Source organism: Dipteris shenzhenensis, chromosome 33 (genome assembly GCF_047967505.1).
Source record: "Dipteris shenzhenensis isolate YYH24624 ecotype China chromosome 33, Dip_SZ_1.0, whole genome shotgun sequence".
NCBI lineage: Eukaryota > Viridiplantae > Streptophyta > Polypodiopsida > Gleicheniales > Dipteridaceae > Dipteris > Dipteris shenzhenensis.
Genome location: NC_141628.1, coordinates 31,240,695 through 31,262,502, shown reverse-complemented (window position 1 = coordinate 31,262,502; position 21,808 = coordinate 31,240,695). Strand labels below are relative to the sequence as shown.

At 42.5% G+C, this 21,808-nt stretch overlaps 1 protein-coding gene and 1 pseudogene across 1 annotated transcript; both read left to right on the top strand.

The window, feature by feature from the left end:
- The first annotated feature begins 260 nt into the window (after nucleotides 1-260).
- LOC147879963 (uncharacterized) lies at nucleotides 261-20,181 on the top strand. The gene is made up of 3 exons (XM_087371481.1): nucleotides 261-446; nucleotides 530-888; nucleotides 20,025-20,181. Exons 1-3 carry the CDS (start codon nucleotides 261-263, stop codon nucleotides 20,179-20,181), a joined length of 702 nt encoding a protein of 233 aa, XP_087227607.1.
- Nucleotides 20,182-20,538: 357 nt separating this feature from the next.
- Nucleotides 20,539-21,138, top strand: LOC147879962 (uncharacterized; annotated as a pseudogene).
- Nucleotides 21,139-21,808: the final 670 nt, after the last annotated feature.

Genomic DNA, 21,808 nt, shown 5'->3' with positions numbered 1-21,808 from the left:
GGCGGCATGTTATGTGTTAGGTATGACATGTGGTCGTGTGTAGAAGCACGTGTAAGTTTGCGTGTATAATTAGCTAGCTGCATTCATAGATGCAATTTTACACAGCTAGACGCGCTGTTACATGCAATTTGATATAGTGTAGACGTGTTGTTACACGTGATTTGACACAATGTACATGCAAATATACATGCAATACATATATTTTTTATACTTTCATTAAAAACTAATTATGATTATGTGTTTGCTCTTTTGTACACAGGATGTCATCGACCTCCTCAAGCAGTTTTGGTGAGGATGAGATAATGCATCATTGTAATCACGATGTGTGGTTGGGACAAAGGATCAAGTGTATGTGTAATCAATGTCAAGGATGCATTGTACGAGCACGTCGAATTACCTTGAATCACATCTCCATGTATGGAGAATGGAATCAAACAAGTTTAGAGGTGAGATGTAAATTGATAGTATCCAAATGACTCATGGTGTCCAAATTAATGGAGTTGTAATATATATACTCTAATTGAAGCAGGATGCAGTACCACACCCTAATTTGGTGCCCTACGCTCGGCGAGAGCATGCAAAGCATCGACGAGATGATGCTGGAGCTTTGGGATCTATTTTTAGAGATGAGTGGGAAAGGGATGACAATAGTCCTGCACCCCATGAAGTTGTGGAAGAGGAAGTGTTTGATGATATGGTGCGGTATCTTTTTAGGGATGATCCCAAAGGTATGGACGATGATGATATGGAACAAGAGCATCTTTACAAGGCTTCATCAACACTAGTATTTGAAGGGTGCACATTCTCTATTTTATGTGCTTCACTTGAACTACTCAATCTACAAACAGTTTATGGATGGAGCAATGCAAGTCTTAACGCATTATTGAAGTAAGCATTCTAACTTGCAAATTTGAATTAGTGGTTAAGGGTTTAGGGTCTAGGGTTTAGGGTTTAGGGTTTAGGGCTAATTGATGATATTGGATAACACTTATTTCATTAATTTTGGACTTGTCAATGTACAAATTCATTTTTACATATACTTTTGGACTAGTTTTAGATAAAATTTAAGAAAAACCCAATCTTCAAAGCACATATAAAAACATAAAAACAAGCATTTTTTTATATATTTTTTAAGGACATGAAACTAAAATTATAAAATTTAACGCAGCCTAGATAAGTTACATGAAAAAATAAGATTAGGTTGTTGTAAACTCTCTTAATATTTAATGGTGTTAATAAACACCTTCAAAAGTTAAGCCTGAGATAAGTTACACAAAAAAGAGTGGTTCATTAATTGTAAACTCTCTTTATATTTATAATAGTGTTTAGGAAACACTTTCAAAAGTTACAAGTGAAGTAGCAAACTCTCACAATATTTATAATTTAGGTGTTGAAAAACACCAAAAGTTACAATAAGACTCTCATTGGAAGGCAAATTACACCAAAAGTTACAATAGGACTCTCACTGGAAGGCAAATTTATTTTCAAGACTACAGCCATTCAATTTGATGAATTTTCTATTTTCAAGTCCTTAGCCTAAATTCAACCCATTCAAGAGCTGAGCTCATCTCATCCTCATCGATGTAGTTAAAATTATAGAAGAGAAGTAAGGATTGATGAATTTTCTCCTGCATAACACTTTGTTTATTCCGAATGGCTTGCGCTTCCTCGGGGGAAAATCTTCCATAACGAGCCACACGCGAAGATATCTCACTTTGAAAGTCTATCAACTCTCTCCTATATGACTGCAATTTATCTATTTCAGTAGTAGCCATACTTATTTTTCTTTCCTCTTCCTTCTCTAAGCCCTTCTAACAAGCAAAGTCATCCTTCTCGTACTGGGTTAATGGAGCTGGATTTTGCTTTCTCTCCTCTCTCTTTCCTTGGTTCTCGGCAATCCATTCTTTGAGGCTGCTAATGGCTTGCTCGACAGAATCGATTACCTTAAAAAGATCCATAATGGCTGCAAGATGAAAGGAGTATGCTTGAGAAGAGGAGGTAAGGCTGCGGGCAAGATGGAAGGAGCAAGCTTGAGGAGAGGAGTAAGGTAAGAAGAGTAAAGTGGAAGAAGTGTGGAGAGGAGTAAGGTAAGAAGAGTAAAGTGGAAGAAGTTTTTGCTGCGGGTGAGATATAGAAGACGAACGAGGTGAGGAAGGTAACGAGAGTGAGGAGGAAAGATATAGAAGACGATCGAGGTGAGGAAGGTAACGAGAGTGAGGAAGAGAGTGAGGAAAGATATAGAAGACGAACGAGGTGAGGAAGGTAACGAGAGTGAGGAAGGTAACTAGAGGAGATAAGGCAAGATGAAAGGAGTATGCTTGAGAAGAGGAGGCAAGGCTGCGGGCAAGATGGAAGGAGCAAGCTTGAGGAGAGGAAGGAGCAAGCTTGAGGAGAGGAGTAAGGTAAGAAGAGCAAAGTGGAAGAAGTGTCTGCTGTGGGTGAGATATAGAAGATGAACGACTACTAGGGAATTTATAGAACTACAGATGCAAGACCGTAATGCGAGATGACTAGATGCAAGATCGTAATGCGAGACATTATAAAATAAAATGATGGAATGCAAGACCGTAATGGGAGACATTTGAGACATATAAGATAGTGATAGTACATTGAAATCTATAAAGTAAAATGATGGAACACAAGAATGATATAATTAATAGAATCTCATCATGAGATACTTGCTATACATAATAAATGATAGATTTTGAGTACATTGAAATCTATAAAATAAAGTGATGGAACATAAGAATGATATAATTATTAGATTCTCATCATAAGATATTTATTGTACATAATAAATTAGACTTTCAAAAAAGTAAAACCTAATGTATTGTAATGAAAAAATATCATAAAATATCCTAATGTATTGCAACATTTAACATAAGTTTTAAAAACACTATCATTAATCAATACAAACAAGATAAAAATCTTCAAGGACTCATGTTTCTTTCTACATGTTTTACAACTGAATAGAGTCTGATGAGTCCTCTTGAGGCTGTGATTCTCTAAGAGTACATTGAGTCTCTACTTGTGTGGATGGTGTACATTGAGATTCTACTTCTGGTGCAATCGGGAAAGACTTAATCTCTTCCTCCTTTACAAGATGTGATGTTGTAGATGCACATTGAGTCTCCACTTCTTGTGTAGGAAGAATGCATTGAGTCTCTAATTCAAGTGTAGACTGTAATGCTTCTACTTGAGGCTGTGATACAGAAGGAGACTGAATTGTCTCTTCTTTTTCTTTGGCTCCCTCAGGTTCTTCATTGAGTCCATCATGTTGTTTCCCAATGATAGCAGTTAGATAGTGAACAGTCTTAGTCACAAATTCTTGTAGCTCGAATGCTTCTATGGAGACATGTTCAAAAATTTCATTGAGATACAACATGAAGTTGTAGGCAATTCTCCACCCACTACTAAACATGTCTTTTTGGTCCACTGCGAGGCGTGTCTGGAAATTTGGTTGGTCTTGATGCTCCCTGATTTTCATAATCGCAGAAACTAACTTGTTTGCAGACCTGTCCATCATGACATATGACAAAGTGAATTTGTGTAGTAAATAGTAACTTGATGCATGTTCATAATGATATGATAAAAGAACACTTACTTGAACACCCCGTGAAAGCCTGTAATTGAGTTGACAAACCAACAATGGTTGTCATCAAGGTCCCATACTATCAAGCTCCAATGTGAACTACATCACCAATAAAGAGCGATAAGATTTATCACAATATTAAGTATTAATTGACACAATATTATAAATAAGAGAGTAAAAGAAAGATTGAGACCATACTTACTTCTCATAGTATGGCATAAAGACAAGTAGTATGCCATCCAAGTCTAAAGGTTGTAGAATTGAACAAACATCATCTACTGTCTTCTTGGTATCACTAAGTACAGCTGAAAGAAGAGAATCGAGCATATAGACGCGATTCTGTACTGATCTAGGAAACTGAGATATAACCGTACTGCAGCAATAAATAAACAAATGTTAGAAGCAGATTGAATCAAATGATTGAAGTATCAAGTCAAGAGATGTTCATATCAAACCTGAGGATGGCCATCATGACTTTATCATTAGCCTCTTTCAAAGGGTCGGAGAGGATTGTAACTTCCTCGCTACCAAAAGTCAAAACACGAGGTTGCTTGCTAATGATGACCTTAACCTCGGAAGAGCTCCCCATGTCGTCCAATACAGCGGTTACATCAGGACAACTTATGGGCGTAGCAACCAATGTTTCCTCTGGATGCTCCACCACGTTATCAATAAATGCCTTAATGATAGATGACATAAATGCATATAGATGCAAGTCTGTATATGTGGACAATGAGGTTTCACTGCCTCTCAAATCAAAAATTTGAGCAAGGAGCAAGAAGCAGTTATATCCAACTCTCCACCCACAACTGTGGTCATCATTCTGCTTCGCTGCAGGGCATGTTACATACTCTATTTGATCTTCCAAGTCACCCTCCATTTGCATAAGTGCATCTATAGCACTTACCAACTTTCGAGCAGATCTACACATCAAAATAGAAAACATAAATGAATGTGCGCATTGCATAGGATGCATCTCATTGACATAATTATGACACAAGTAGGTTATACTTACTCTGACACACTGCCATGGATAGATGCTATTGAATTGACAAAGAAGCATTGCTTCGCTAAGATGTCCACAATTACCAAGCTCCAATGCAAGCTGCATTATCAATTAAGAATAATTATTATTTGATATAATCCTCCACAATGTAAGAGATAAGCTAGGTAGGGATTGATACTCACTCCTCGTGATATGCGGTAAAGATAACTCGCGCCGCAGTCAAATCAATAGGTTGCAACCACTTAAAAACGTCATCTATGGTCTTCTGCTTATTGCTAAGTACACTAGAAACAAGAGGATCGACCATATATGCACATCTTTGTATATATAGCGGAAGCTGTTGTAAAACCATACTGCAATAAAAAGAAAAGAATATTAGTTCATTTGATCCAATGGAAATACAAAAGCATAAAGTTAGTAAAAAGTTTGTGTCAAACCTGAGGATGGCTATTATAACCTTGTCATTGACCTCTTTCTTGAAGTTTATGAGGATTGAAATGTCCTCTTCATCGAATATAAAAGTAAGAGGTTGTTCACGAACTTGAAACCTAACTTGAAATGACTTCTCCATTTGCTGCAATGTATGATTATTTTCTAGAGTCATCCGATGGATAGCCAGAGCAGCTTTGCTTTCTTGAGATGAGCTTTCATGATTCTCTGCTCCAACTATGTCCTCCTCATCCCCCTCCTCTCCCTTCTCCTATAAAAGGATAAAATAATTATGAGATTCAAAATTTTAAATTAATTAAAAAAGACCTTTAAATGAATAAAGAAAATTAAACATAAGTCTTCATACCTCTACATATCTTCGTGGTCTTTTTATGTAACCTTCAGAGGCAAGGTCAGTGTCATATCCATCTTCTTTTGCTTCCTTGCTATCGCTGGTGTCCTCACTATTATATCCAGAGCTTTGATCATTTTCATCATCTTTCTTGCTCTCATCATACATGATCTGCTCTATGTCATCCTCTTCATGTGAGATCGGACCTTTCTTATCAAACTTTATTGTGAGAGAAGCCACGGTATCAAGGTATTCCAAGCAAGCAGGGCTCTCAATAATATTTACATTGTGTCCTTTTCTGATAAGAGCTTCGAACAGATGTCCCATTCGGCACAATGTGACTTCCCATCCAGACGGTAGCAAAAATTCCATCATACTAATTAAAAGATCAGCACTTTTTGCTGGCCTTTCATAGTGATTTGCGTTGCGATGGAGGGGACTTGGAGCTTCATGCTCTTCCAGCATTAGTTGCAATCTCTTTGCATTCCCTCTTATATTGTTTTGTAAGGAGTGATCATTATAAGGGCTCTTCATGCACAAGAAAAAGGTTTCTAGACTCTGTATCTTGAGACCGCATTCTCTCTTGTCCCTTTTTCTTGAGTATATCCCATTGTAAATCTTGAGCTCATTGCCATATTGTTTTTCTAGGGTAGCAGACATTTGTTCCTTGTCATCTTTATCAGCAAATATGACTATATTACATTGTCCCACTCTACCAATGGTGGTATGTAATATTCTGTCAAGGAGTGGACGGATGTCATCCGCTGATATTTCATAGACAAAGAAAAGCTGAGGTCTCTCCCAAGCAGTGTCGTCGAACAAAAAATCACTCAATGAAACTCCCTTGCACTCAACACTCTTTCCAGACTCTGAAATGATTTCATGTATGAAATAAAAGCCCTTGTTCAAAGTCTTTTCTTTTCTGAGAGTGTGGTTATTGATGACTTTTTGTGCATATGCATACACATTTTCCGGAATGTCACTTCTCATAGAGGGAGTAATTTCAGATCCATCATCTTCTACCTTCACCCATTTATGCGCCCAAGCCTTCTGTTTAGCTGACGGTAAAGCTGATGCCATCTGCCTCACAATGTTATGATCAATTTTACATTGGCTGATTGGAATATTTTTTTCTCCCAATAAATATTCAATTGCACTCTTTACTGCATCACGCTTGACCTGTTGGATGATGTTATCTTCCATGCAATGATCTTTATCCTTTTTGCCAAAAAACCATTCTTTTGACATTAATTTCTCTGCAGCAAGACTTGCGTATTTATCTGGTAGGTTTCTTAAAGGCCTCCACATCCGAGCTGTCATCTCTTTTTTCTCAATCTTCTTTGCCTTCTCTTTAATCAATGATGGAGCCTCATATGTAACATCTCCTTTCTCACATGCAAGACACACGTCTTTGATCTGATGAAAAACTTCATCACTACGGAAAAGTATGCTTGTGTAGTCTTGATACCTATCCCTTACTGTCTTGAAGCTTGTAATCACCTCAGCTCTTTCCTGCTTTCCCCTTGGTACAATGGCACTCAAGCATGTGTAGAAGTCAACAAGATTATCCGCTTCCACTTTAGTTGCAGTTCTTTTGAGAGTGGTCAAAGGAGAATTAAAAGTTTTCCATATGGTCCTAGCTTTGAGCAACATCTCTGAAGTGGAGGTGATTTTTCGTAGTGCATAAATGTCATGATTAAGTCTTTCCGACTCAATCAAATATTTCTTCTCGTTCTTGAAGATACAGATGCATGCAGAATAGTAGTGAAATTGAGGCACACTCGCGAAAGTTTGATAAGTAATTTCTCCTTTCTTGTATGCATCTCTAGAGCGCTCATTACAAGCATAGGCATAGTGCTGACCATCTATTGCCTCAAATGTACAATGAGCTAAGAAATTTCTCTTGGCATCCCTTATATGTCGTTCTGGATCATTCACTGAACTCTGTCCTTCTTGAAGTGAGGGAACTTGTTTTCCGAGGAACTTAGTGAATTGCATCTCAAAATCTATAGGCTGAGAGAAATTGATGGATTGACTATAATCTCCCATGACTGGCCAAAATGTTCTTGGATGGAGTACCAAATTAGAAACAACTGGTTTTTTTCCATCAATCAAAGCCTGAAAAATCTTTTCAGCATAGGCTGTATCTAAGGTCCTGCTGTTGGTGAAGACACTTGCTTTGACCACTGTTGAAGCATGTATAACTTGAGTCTTCTGGCCCCATATATATCCTCGATCCTCATCTGTCACAGCCTCATTCAAGCGAAGATTTAGGTTCTTCATTGATAACATTTCTGCTTCTAGATCTGACTCCATTTCAAGACCCTCCGCATGCTCTTCATGTTCTTCCTCTTCTCTTCTTTGCCCTTTCTTTGTATATGAACGACCTCTTTTTCCAGTTATAGGACTTGGAACTGTAGCTCGTGAAGTACTTGCCTTTTGCATTTGACGTCGAGGTTTATTTTTTAGAGGCTCAATGTGAACTGCTTTAGATCGCCCTACTTCTTCTTCTATTGCCTCAACTTCAGGTATACTTAAGGGCTTCACTTGTTCTGTTATTCCATCAACTTCATGAGTTACACCATGTAAGTGAGTAATACCATGAACAAGAGATGTGTGTGCATGTCCTGTCTTATCTGATGCATGTCGTGTCTCACTCAATTCAATTTCTGTCTGAGATGCATGTGCATGTCCGGTCTCCACCAATTCAATTCCTGTCTCAGATGTAGATCCCTTGTAAGCATCCACGTGTACAAGACCCTCATCCATTGCTACAATGTGTTCTGTCTCATCCACTCCACTTCCTCTCTCATTTGTATTACCATGAACCAAATCTACATGGCGTGTCTCATCACTTCCTTTCTCATGTGTGGATTCTTGCACCTTAGGTTCCTCCAATGAAGTTGAACCTTGTTGGATGACACCCTGAAAGTATTCAAGGATAATCTTTGACTGCATTTTTCTTGCTTCCTCAATGGGAAATTCCTCCCACACATGTTGAAGGATCTCCAATGCAGGAACCAATTCAGGAAATCGAGGTGCTTTTGGCGGCGGCATCACAAAGTGCATTGCATCTTTCTTAGAAAGAAGAAACAATCTGTTGCTCATTCTTGACTTTGTGTAAATCATCATTGTACTGCTGTCTTTTTCAATTTTTATTCCTACTAAGGTGCCCCCTTGAATCAAATTGCTCTTGGAGAAAGATACTCTTTGTCATCACTAGAATGAGATTTCCTTTACTTAAGACCAAGAACCATGCTTTCTTTGTTGTGTCAACAACTGTCCAGTTTGTGAAGTCCTTTGGGGCATAAATTCTTCCATTGTATTTCAGTGTCATACCATTGACAAATGCTGTAGCCTCAAGATCCATCCTGTATTCAAGCACAACACAAATTTTAAGTACTTTGACAAACTACAATTACTTTGAAAAATCAAAAGTACAATGAGTCCCATTAATACACCTCAAGTTTTTATTCTTCCCAATCATATAAGTATCAATTTCATGCTTTGGGAATGGCTTTACAAGGCTTAGAGCATAAATGCTTTGGGAATAGCCTAAAAGGCTTTACAAGGCTTAGAGCATAAATGCTTTGGGAATAGCCTAAAAGGCTTTACAAGGCTTAGAGCATAAATGTGAAAAAAAATAAGGATTTACAATGATCTCTGAATACAAATTTGAAGTCTGTCATATATAAGTACAAAATGCTCTGTCAACTCCCGCAACTGATATAAGTGTGTCAACTTCCACAACTGTAATCTGTCATGTCCACTGATACAACTTTCAATCATCTTGAAAGTTTAAAAACCTTAATCGTTGCTTAAATGGTAGGGTTGTTGTGACTGTGAAACCGAATGTGAACGAATGGACCGACTCCGATTAGGAACTAGTCGGGAAATTTTGAGCATGGCTTTGATTGGTTTTTTTGGAGTTCTCTCCTCTAAGGACAAACTAATCTATGCTAATCTAGACTACACCAACCGTCGAAGCGAAGAAAAGCAAGAAATAATTTCTTTTCCATTGTTCTTTTTAATATCCTTAGGTTGCGAATTAAAAGCAAAAAATTAATCTTTTTCCATTATTCTTTTTAATACACTAAGGTTGTGAGTTTAAAAAAGATAAAATTTATATTTTATCTTTTTTAAACTCACACCCCTTTCTCTCTCTCTCTCCCCCCCTTCTCTCCCCCCCCTTCTCTCTCGCTGCCGCCCTCATCCTCCCACCCCACCTTCCCCATTCTCACTCCCACGCCCACGTCCATTCTGTCACCTTCCCCATTCCCACTCCCTCTCCCACTCCCATCCTCCCACCCCTTTCTCTCTCTCTCCCCCCCCATTCTCTCTCGCTGCCATGGCAGCGGCCCCCCCCTTCTCTCTCTCTCTCTCTCTTCTCCTTCTCATTTTAAAAAAGATAAAATTTATATTTTCAAAAACTAATTTACTTACAACTCACAAGAATTGAACATTCACATTAATAAGAAGTTAAAATCTTAATAAATTTGAATTTATATAATAAAAACTATAAAGTAGTTTAACTTAAAGTTTATGAAAAAATAACGTAAAATAAAGAAAACAAGACTTAAAATTAAAAATTTAATATTTACCTAGAAGAAATGAATTAAAGTAATAATAACGAATATTCTCCCTAAAAAGAAATAAATTAAAGTAATAATAACGAATGTAAGTTAAACTACTTTTAAAATTTTAATTTAAAATGTAATAAAATTAAAATTATACTCTTTATATTCCAAAACAAAATGCATTATAGTCTAAATTAAACTAGTAAATTAAAAATGAAAGTGAAACTCATTTTAAATTCAAAAACAAAGAAAAATTTAAAATTCAAGTTTCTACAAGTTTTGCTTTTAGCATACATTTGTCTTTTCACATCCACGGGTTTGTCTTTTGAAACACAAGGTTGTCTTTTATCACAATTTTCACATCCACGCGTTTGTCTTTTGAAACACAAGGTTGTCTTTTATCACAATTTTCAATTTTGCACACGTTTGTCTTTTCAAACACAAGGATTCATAGTTTTAAAAAAGGCGGGAAATTTTGAAATTCTAGTTTCCACACGTTTCTCTTTTCAAACACCAAGGTTTGTCTTTTCAAACACAAGGATTCATAGTTTAAAAAAAGGCGGGAAATTTTGAGATTCTAGTTTCCACACGTTTCTCTTTTCAAACACCAAGGTTTATAGTTTTGTTTGTTTAAGTTTCGACTAAATCACACACCAATCTCCTCTAATATGCCTCATTGATCGTAGCTCCCAAATTCTTCCATCAAAACATCTCTCCTTTATCTCTTCTTGATCGTCGCCCACTCATTTTGTCTCCTCATTGGTAAGATTTTTTATCTCGATCATACTTTCTGTTGTGCCCTTCCTCTCTAAATTTTCATCAAACACCAAGGTTTATAGTTTTGTTTGTTTAAGTTTAGACTAAATCACATACCAATCTCCTCTCATATGCCTCATTGATCGTAGCTTCTTCATCTTGTCTCGATCGTCGCCCACTCATTTCTCCTCTTCATTGGTAAGATTTTCTATCTCCATCGTACTTTCTCGTATCCTCCTCTCTAAATTTTCATCTCTCTCACTCTTCTCTCCTCGTATCCTCCCTCTCTAAATTTTCATCTCTCTCACTCTTCTCTCTCTCTCTCTTTCCTCTCCGCTCTAGTCTACGTTTCCTCTCATCTTAGTCTACTCTCTCCCCTCCTCTTCATTTCCCCTCTCTCTCTCTCTCTCCCTTTCTCCTCACCTTTTCCCTCTCTCTCACTTGCGCTCCCCACTCTCCTCCCCACTCTCTCTCTCACTTGCCGCGATCTCCCCCCCCCCTCCCCTCTCTCTCTCTCCCCCCTCTCTCCCCACTCTCCTCCCCACTCTCTCTCTCACTTGCGGCGATCTCCCCCCCCCTCCCCTCTCTCTCTCTCCCCCCTCTCTCCCTCTCGCTGGCGCGGCAGCGGCCTCTCCCTCTCTCTCTCTCTCCTCCCCCTCTCTCTCTCTCTCTCCACCCCTCCCTCTCTTTCGCTGCCGCGGCAGCGGTCCCTCCCCTCCTCTCTCTCTCTCCCTCCCCCTCTCTCTAGCTCTCGCATCTCCCCCCTACTCTCTCTCCCCCCCCTCCTCTCTCGCTGCCGCGGCAGCGGCCCTCCCCCTCTCTCTTCCCTCTCCCCACCCCTTCCCTCTCCCCCCCTCCCCCTCTCTCTCTCCCTCCCCTCTCTCTCGCTACCCCCCCTTCTCTCTCTCCCCCCCTCCCTCTCTCGCTGCCGTGGCAGCGGCCGCGGCCCCCCCCCTTCTCTCTCTCTCCCCCTCCCCCCTTCCCTCTCCCCCCCCTCCCCCTCTCTCGCTGTCGCGGCAGCGGCCGCGGCCCCCCCCCTTCTCTCTCTCCCCCTCCCCTCCCTCTCCCCCCTCTCTCTCGCCGCCCCCCCTTCTCTCTCTCCCCCCGCCTCCCTCTCTCGCTGCCGCGGCAGCGGCCGCGGCCCCCTCCCCCTTCTCTCTCTCTCCCCCTTCCCTCTCTCTCGCTGCCCCCGGCCCCTCCCCCCTTCCCTCTCTCCCCCCTCCCCCTCTCTCGCTGCCGCGGCAGTGGCCGCGGCCCCCCCCCCCCTCTCCCTCTCCCTCTCTCCCCCCTCTCCCTCTCTCTCTCCCCCCTCTCCCTCTCCCCCCCTCCCCCTCTCTCGCTGCCGCGGCAGCGGCCGCGGCCGCGGCCCCCCCCCTTCCCTCTCCCTGTCTCTCTCCCCCTTCCCTCTCCCTCTCCCCCCCCTCCCCCTCTCTCGCTGCCGCGGCAGCGGCCGCGGCCCCCCCCCCTTCTCTCTCTCCCCCTCCCCTCCCCTCCCCTCCCTTTCCCCCCCCCCTTCTCTCTCCCCCTCCCCTCCCTCTCTCGCTGCCGCTGCCGCGGCAGCGGCCCCCCCTCTCTCTCTCTTCCCCCCCCCTCTCTCTCTCTTCCCCCCCCCTTCCCTCTCGCTGCCCCCCCCCTCCCCCCTTCCCTCTCTCCCCCCTCCCCCTCTCTCGCTGCCGCTGCCGCGGCAGCGGCCCCCTCCCCTCCCTCTCCCCCCTCCCCTCCCTCTCTCGTTGCCACTGCCGCGGCAGCGGCCCCCCCCCTCTCTCTCTCTTCCCTCCCCCCCTTCCCTCTCGCTGCCCCCCCCTCCCCCCTTCCCTCTCCCCCCCCTCCCCCTCTCTCGCTGCCGCTGCCACGGCAGCGGCCCCCTCCCCTCCCTCTCCCCCCTCCCCCTCTCTCGCGGCCCCCTCCCCTCCCTCTCCCCCCTCCCTCTCACCGCCCCCCCTTCTCTCTCCCCCCCCTTGCCCCCGCGCCCCCCCTCCCTCTCCCCCCCCTCCCCCTCTCTCGCTGCCGCGGCAGCGGCAGCGGCCCCCTCCCCTCCCTCTCCCCCCTCCCCTCCCCCCCCGTCCCCCTCTCTCGCTGCCGCTGCCGCGGCAGCGGCCCCCTCCCCTCCCTCTCCCCCCTCCCTCTCACCGCCCCCCCTCCCTCTCTCGCCGCGGCCCCCATCCCTCCCTCTCCCCTCTCCCTCTCACCGCCCCCCCTTCCCTCTCCCCCCCCTCCCCCTCTCTCGCTGCCGCGGCAGCGGCAGCGGCCCCCTCCCCTCCCTCTCCCCCCTCGCCTCCCCTCCCTCTCCCCCCTCTCTATCCCCGCCCCCCCTCCCTCTCTCGCCGCTCCCCTCCCTCTCCCCTCCCCTCTCCCTCCCCTCCCTCCCCCCCTCTGCGCTGCCGCGGCAGCGGCCTCCCCCTCCCCTCTCTCTCTCCCCCCCCTCGCTGCTTCCCCCCTCTCTTCCCTCTCTTTCCGCCCTCCCCTTTCTCTCCCCCCTCCCTTTCTCTCCCCTCTCTTTCCCCCCCCTTCTCTCGTCTCTCTCCCTCTCTCTTTCTTTCTCTCTTTTGCTGCCGAGGCAGCAAGACTCTCTCTCTTCTTTTCTCTCTCTAAAAATCTTTCCTTCACTTTTCTCTCTCTATAATAAAATTTCAAAAAATATAAATTTTAAAAAAAGTACCTGGAAAAAAGTTGAAATCGATGCTTGTGCTTGCTTTTGCTCTTCCTCCTCTTTTTGCTCCTCCTCTTGCTCTTCCTTGTTGAAATGAGAGAAACAATGAGAGAAGGAGAGTATATATAAGAAAAACTAGGGTTTTAAGTGCTTCTCTCTCATTGGTCCTTCTATAACATTATCTCCTCTCCCATTGGCCTCTCTATTAGATTATCTTCTCTCTCTCTCCCACCCACTCCCATCCTCCCACCCCATTCCCACTCCCACTCCCACTCCCACTCCCACCCCCATCCTCCCACCCCACCTCCCCCATTCTCACTCCCACACCCACGCCCATTCTTTCACCTTCCCCATTTCCACTCCCTCTCCCACTCCCATCCTCCCACTCCCATCCTCCCACCCCACCCCTCCCACTCCCACCCTCACTCCACCCCCACCTCCCCCATTCCCACTCCCACTCCCACTCCCATTCTCCCACCCACTCCCATCCTCCCACCTACACCTCTCACTCCCACTCCCATCCTCCCACCCCCACCCCTCCCCCCCCATTCCCACTCCCACTCCCACTCCCATTCTCCCACCCTTATCCTCCCACCTCACCCCTCCCACTCCCATCCTCCCACTCCCTCTCCCACTCCCACCCCCACTCCCATTTTCCCACCCCCCCACCTCCCCCATTCCCACTCCCACTCCCATTTTCCCACCCCCCCCACCTCCCCCACTCCCACTCCCTCCCCCATCCTCCCACCCCACCCCTCCCACTTCCACCCCCACCTCCCCCATTCCCACTCCCTCTCCCACTCCCATCCTCCAACTCCCACTCCCACTCCCCACCCCTCCCACTCCCACTCCCATCCTCCCATCCTCCCACCCTCACCCCACCCCCACCTCCCCCATTCCCACTCCCTCTCCCACTCCCACTCCCATTCTCCCACCCCCACCTCCCCCATTCCCACTCCCTCTCCCACTCCCACTCCCATCCTCCCACCCCCACCCCCACCGCCCCCATTCCCACTCCCTCTCCCACTCTCCCTTTCTCCCACACTCCCTTTCTCCACTTTCCCACTCTCCCTTTCTCCCACTACCACCCTCCCAACTATCAATTCCACTATTACTTATGAATTCTAATTAAAACTATTACTTAAATAAATGATATTACTTGAAAACACTCATAGGATTTAAGGTTTAGGATTTCGTGGTTTGGGTTTAGGATTTGGGGTTTGGTGAGTTAGGGTTTAGGGTTTAGGGTTCAAGGTTTGAGGGTTAGGGTTTGGTGGTTAGGGTTTAGGGTTTGGTGGTTTAGGGTTTAGGGTTTAGGGGTTAGGGTTTAGGATTTAGGGTTTGGGGGTTAGGGTTTAGGGTTTAGGGTTTGGGGGTAGGGTTTAGGGTTTAGGGTTTGGGGTTTAGGGTTTAGGGTTTGGGAGTTAGGGTTTAGGGTTTAGGGTTTAGGGTTTGGGAGTTAGGGTTTAGGGTTTAGGAGTTAGGGTTCAGGGTTTAGGGTTTAGAGTTTAGGGTTTAGGGTTTAGGGTTTGGGGTTTAGGGTTTAGGGTTTGGGAGTTAGGGTTTAGGCTTTAGGGTTTGGGATTTAGGGTTTAGGGTTTAGGGTTTGGGAGTTAGGGTTTAGGGTTTAGGATTAAGGGTTTAGGAGTTAGGGTTTAGGGTTTGGGGGTTAGGGTTAAGGGGTTAGGGTTTAGGATCTAGGGTTTAGGAGTTAGGGTTTAGAGTTTAGGGTTTGGGGGTTAGGGTTAAGGGTTTAGGGTTTCGGGTTTAGGGTTTAGGGTTTAGGGTTTGGGGTTTGGGAGTTAGGGTTTAGGGTTTGGGGTTTGGGGGTTAGGGTTTAGGGTTTAGGGTTTAGGGTTTAGGGTTTGGGAGTTAGGGTTTAGGGTTTAGGAGTTAGGGTTTAGGGTTTGGGATTTAGGGTTTAGGGTTTGGGAGTTAGGGTTTGGGGTTTGGGGCTTATGGTTTGGGGTTTGGGATTTGGGGGTTAGGGTTTAGGGTTTAGGGTTTAGGGTTGTTATTGGTTTACGGTTGTTATTGGTTAGTGTCTAATTAAATTTTCAAACACGTTCTGGATTTTTAAATCATTAATAAAGTAGATTATTGAGAAGAGACTAATGTTCTTTATAATGGTTGTTACAGCTTGTTTGCAAAGGAAACTCACAAAGGAGATGGCTACAAAATTTATTCCGGGGATGGAGGTGATTTTATGTTGCAAAAGAGAAGTAGTTGCATTTGCTACAATCCATGAAAGTGATCCAAATTCTATTTGTCACTTTAGAAGACTTGGCGAAGATAAGGTAGCGGTTATCGTATCAAGGATTCTTAGTGCACATGTTGAGCTAAAGCATAAGTGTGGGGATATGGAAATCCTTGGAGATGTTATGCCCTATAATACTTCCAACAAAGCATTTATTGCATGGGACAGAGATGAGACTTATCCAACACATGTCATCAGGAATACAAAGTGCGTATCTTTGGATTTTAGAGTGGGAGATATTTTACAAATGTTATCATTTACAAATAAGTATGTAGCAGAAGGTCAAGTCTTGGGATTTGAACAAGTTGAACACTGGACATTTGCGCAGATGAGAATTCAAAAAGTTACTGATGATGGTATGGATGATAACTCAATGTCATTGGATGGTCCCTACTATGAGGTAGGTAAGGATTTGAGATGGAGCATGCAATTTTTAAAGATTGGAAAGACTCGGCATGTGGTTTTTAATGATAAACATAATGTATACTACAACATCAAAGAATTGAAAGAATATGCCAATGTACCAAGCTCTATTCCTTCAGAGATGGATGATTCCAATGCACTCAACTATAGCACTGACGTCTTATCAGAAGTCGATGAGTTCATTGGTACCGAGAAAGAAAAATATTTCACAAGTGATGCCTTATCCGGGGTGGATGAGTTCATGCACATTGAGAACTTGGGCAAAGATGTGAAAAGTGTTATATCTTCAAGCATGGATGGCTTCATGGATACTGATAAAGTTCTTGGAGTCAAAGCAGGTAACTATGGAATTATGGAAATCATGCACGATAGTATAATGAGTGATGTTCTCTCTGGAGTAGAGGAGTTTCAAGACTATGGAGTTATGAAATCCATAGAAAGTGCATCAATGAGCGATGTTCTCTCAGGAATAGATGAGTTTGAAGATCATTCTGGACACTCTATCACCACTGACTATGGAGTTATGAAATCCCTAGAAAGTGCATCAATGAGTGATGTTCTCTCAGGAATAGATGAGTTTGAAGATCATTCGGGACACTCTAATGCCATTGTGACAAGTGGTTCTACGATTGTATCAAAAGTAGGGATGAGATCAACAAAGGACTATTCGGTGTTTGACTTTGATTGTGAACTTGTAAATGTTACAAATGGTTTGACGAATGTATCAAAAGCAAGGATGACATCAACAAAGGAATATTCAGTATTTGACTGTCAGAGTGATAAGATCAAGGATGCAACATCTCATGAAAACAACGTGACAAATAAATCTTACAAGGAGAACTACACAAATCCAAATAAGAATGAACAGAAGGTCCCAAAACGGACATACAGATGCATGAAAAGACAACGAGTGCAGGCAGATCCAGAAAAGCAACCAAAGAGAATAAGAGTAATGAATGAAGATGTTATGCTAAAAGCAATGCGATCTACATGCTGTAAGCATACATGTATGCGATCCATTAACTTACATGACATCAAGGGTTGTAGAGAACATGTCTGGCAAAGGAAAGGAAGCAGAAGAAATGAATACCTACTCACGAGATTGTCTTGCTTTCTTGTAAATGATAAGAGAAGGCGAAGTTTAGGACATCAAATAAGGCCTCTTATAAATGGAAAAAGTATATGCAATAATGCATATCGCATTATTACAGGATTATCACATGGCACATATTGGAATTTGGCTAATAAAGCAAAGTATGGAGTTAAATTTAACATTCATGGAAACATAGGAAGGCCCAAAACAAGAGCCTCAACGGTTGCGGCAACATCAATTTTGAAAGATTACATTTATGAAAATGCTTTACCGCAACCCCACCTATCAGAAATGCATCTTCCGATAGGTTTGACAAAAAAAGAAGTATTTAACTCTATTGGAGAAACACAGAGGCAAAGAGGGCATGCACCGGCATCTTTTCATACTTTGTATACTCTTTGGAAAAAAAGCTTTGGACATGTTAAAATCCCAAAGAGGCAAAAAATGTCAAAGTGCAACGACTGTGATGATCTAAAGCGAGCACTTGAGAGTGCAACATCTCCAGAACAAAAAGAAGCTTACAAAAGAAAGAGAGAATTTCATCATGGACTTGTTCGACATTCTAGAATAAAATATGCATTTTGGAAGGAGCAAGCTATTTCTCACCCAAATGAGTACATGTGCATTATTGTAGATGGTATGGATCAAAATACAACAACATTACCTCGATTCGTTAACACTCCACCTAAGCTACAAGGCAAATGCTTTTTAAAGACACATCTATGTGGAGTGTTAGTGCACGGATTTAAGTTTTTTGCAGACATATGGATTGATTCCTTGCATCTACACGATAGCAATCAAGTTGTAACATCCGTTATGAAGGCAATTCACAATGTACATGCAGAAAAAGGTCGCCTACCAGCAACTTTGAGAATACAAGCAGACAATTGCGGACGAGAGAATAAGAATGTACTCTTCTTTGCATTTTGCTCAATGCTAATCGCTCATAGAATCTTCAATGAGATTGAAGTTGGGTTTTTGTTGGTTGGGCACACACATGAGGATATCGATCAGGTATTTAGCACAGTTTCAAGAGAACTGAAACACAAGGACATGGAGACAATGGATGACTTGATAAGAAAATGCGGGAGGCAAGTTGGTGGCCGTAAGGAAGGAACAATATGCTCAATGGTTGAGAGGATGTATGATTGGAAGAGCTTTATTCTACCTTTCATACAAAAAGGTGGTGATGCCCTGATTGGTCATAGCGCTCCACACTATTTTCGATTTTTCTTAAAGGATGAAAAACCAGTGATGCAATGGCAACACTATTCTCTTGATACAAAATGGGAACCTGAAGAACCTTACTCTCTCTTAACTTCAATCCCGAGCAAAGAAATGCATCCAACATGGGCTCCTATAAAAGAATTCAACGAGAAATCCAAAGGTGAAATAGAAGGCTTAAAAGCTTTTATTGCATACAAAGAGGAAATGCTCCGGAGATTTCCTGATTGGAAGCCCTCTTGGAAGGAACACACTACTGTTGTAATTAGCAAGACCTACCAATTGATAAAGGACCTTGCAAAAATGCGAGAAGATGATATTAAGGCAGAACGGCCTTTATTTTGGCCAAATGTTGGTAATGACTTGCGTCCAGCATGTGGTCTCTTTGAAAATGAGTTTGAATCGTTGCTCCCACGTCCATATTGTGGACCCAAGAAGAGAGAGTTTATGCCACAAATAGACATATATGTCCATTGTTTTGTTGCAGTTCGACCATCGGATGATGAACATGAGAACGTGAAGTTTTGGGTTGCGAAAGTAGTTGACGTGAGCATGGATGACCAGGGGAGAGCTACAACATTTACAGCGGTATGGTATGAGCCAAGGGGCAGGAAGGAGAACCAAGATAACAGTACATTGTATAGTAGTTGTTTGAAAAAGGAATGGGTCCCAAACCATGAAGCAATTTCAAGACTTTCCACAGAGACAGTCATAGTATCCTGGAAATCAAGGTCAAAGAAAACAAAGAAGCACATGGGGTATGATGTAGAAGACAAAATAAAATTACCGCAACCAATTATTACGCACATTACAGAGTTCACAAAGATGCTCGCCCGGGAGGAAGTAGAAGGAGATAGCGCAAATGAAGAATGCCCATGATAACACCATTCAAATGTCGAGAAAGAGTGAAGGTGGTGGTGGTTGTCAGATGAGAGTGAATGAAGATGGCACCCAAGCGACAAGTGACGACAGAAAGGACATTCTGAATAAGCAAATGTTTGGATCGCTCATTTCTGTGATCATGATAGAAAAGGACATTCAAACAAGCAAATGTTTGGATCGCCCATTTGTACTAAACTCATTGTAAAGGAAAAATTAAATTATTGAAAAGGCCACAGGAGATCCTTTGTACAAAGACTCATCCAGAGCAATATTTGTTGTAAAACTTATGACATGATAATGTAAAATTGCAAGCATAGCTATTGCTATTTTTTGGAGTACAAAAGAGGCTTCCATCATGTCTCATGTGTATATAAACCTTTTAATTTCTTGAATATTCAAGAGTGTTATAGTTTTCTGCATTGAAAGTAAAAAGAGGACTCTTACAGGTCTCTTATGTATACATTTTTAAAATGTTGTGAATCCTCAATAGCATGGTTTTTCATGGATTTAAACTAATAACTCGGATTTTTTATTTTAAGAATATGGTTCTTATAAACAAGAAATACAAATTTCGGATTTAATAGTAGTTTTTGCATTATTTGTACAACATTGTAGAGAGATATTTTGAAATGTCTTATGTGAAAATGATAGTGCCAGAAAGTAAACTTTGGATTCTCGAATGACAGTTTCATAAAGTAAACTTTTCCGTTGGGAAGGATTTTAAGGAATAGTCCAAAAGTAGACATATGAGTCCAAAATTAATGAAATAAGTGTTGGATGCAGGCTATTATCAAACATGCTTCCAAAGGGGAATAGACTACCCACCTCAAGAGACATAGCGAGGTTCTATGTGACATCTCTTGGAGTATTGGATTATGATCGCATACATGCATGTGTCAATGATTGCGTTCTCTTTTGTGGGATGCATAAGGAGGCTTGACATTGTCCCACTTGTGGTGAAGCAAGGTATAGAACAGATGTGAAGAGTTTTGATGTACCTCGTAAAGTCTTGTGGCGCTTTCCTATAATTCCTCGCATCAAACACATGTTTAAGTGCAAATCCATAGCAGAGCTCATGTCATGGCATTCCTCACATCGATCGGATGATGGCATGTGGAGAATTCCCATAAACACTCATGCTTGGAAGCATATTGAAGATGAGTGGCCCAGCTTTAAAACAGAGCCCAGAAACTTGAGACTTGGCCTAGGTATGGATGGAGTGAATCCATTTCATTTCAAAAGCACTGCATAAAGCATGTGGCGAGTTGTGTTGGTGAATTACAACCTTCCACCATCAATGGTGATCAAGAAGGGACATCTTATGTTATCCCTTCTAATTCCAGGGAAACATGAAGTCAAGCACATGGATGTTTATCTCAAACCGTTGATTGATGAGTTGGAGGAACTATGGAAAGGTGTTGCAGTGGTGGACATTAGTAGGCCTCTCTCCTCTCGACACTTCGACTTGAAAGTAGTGTTGATGTAGACAATGCATGACATTAGTAGGCCTCCCTACTCTAATACTATTGGCTATATTAATTATAACTATTGACTTTATTATTCCAACTTTTATTTATATTTTAACAGGTTTGAAAACATTGGGTAAACATGCAGGTCTTGTTTGTGGCCCTTCGTTAGTACGTGAGTATGCTGACGGTTTGTGTAAGACCATATTCAATAATCATCATCGATTTCTCCAGTCAGATCATCCTAAATATGTTGCTAGTAAGAGTAACATTCCTCCACAAACACTTTGTGCAAAAGATTGGAAGCACATTTGGGAGTCTACAAATGTTCTTCCTCTAGATGCCATGAATAGGTATAGTAATGTTTTTCAATCTTGTTTTGTGTAGTCTCTAATTGGATTAAAGATCACATAGAGCAATCCCTTGTATAGGTACTCCATTTTTTTTCGGCTACCATATTGGACCCATCTCAAGATCAACCATTTGCTTGATCCCATACACATCTTCAAGAATGTGGCATCTGGTATTTGGGAACATGTTATTGGTAAACAAGACAATGTTAGCATATAGGAGGACTTGTAGGTCACAAGATGAATGCGTCAAGCTTGGCCATGAGAGGAGGGTGGGCACGTTCATCTTTTGTGTGCACCATGGATTATATCAAAGGAGGAGAAGTAGGTAAAGCAGGCCATCACCACTTTGCATAGTCCCACTGGATGCATGAGATCATTGAAGGGAGCCTTTACAACCACTGAAGAAAAGAGGTGTTGAGCAACTATACAGGTTGAAGTCCCACGATTGGCACAAGATGCTCCAAGTAAGTGTTTTCCAAGTCTTGTACATTGAAATTAAATTTGGTAATGCCTCAAACCATATATAAATGTGCTCTTATGTGCACAGTTCATACTACCTACTAGCATCGACCATTGTGTAAAGAAGAGTTTGAAAAAATGTATTTATAAGATGGGCGAGCTTGTGAGGTATGTAAAACCCATGTCAGATCACCCTTCATTATACTTGGAAAATTGAATGTGCATGAGGTATAACATACTATTCATTTGTTTTTCAGATATGTTAGTTCCAAAGCAATTGATCCAGCCA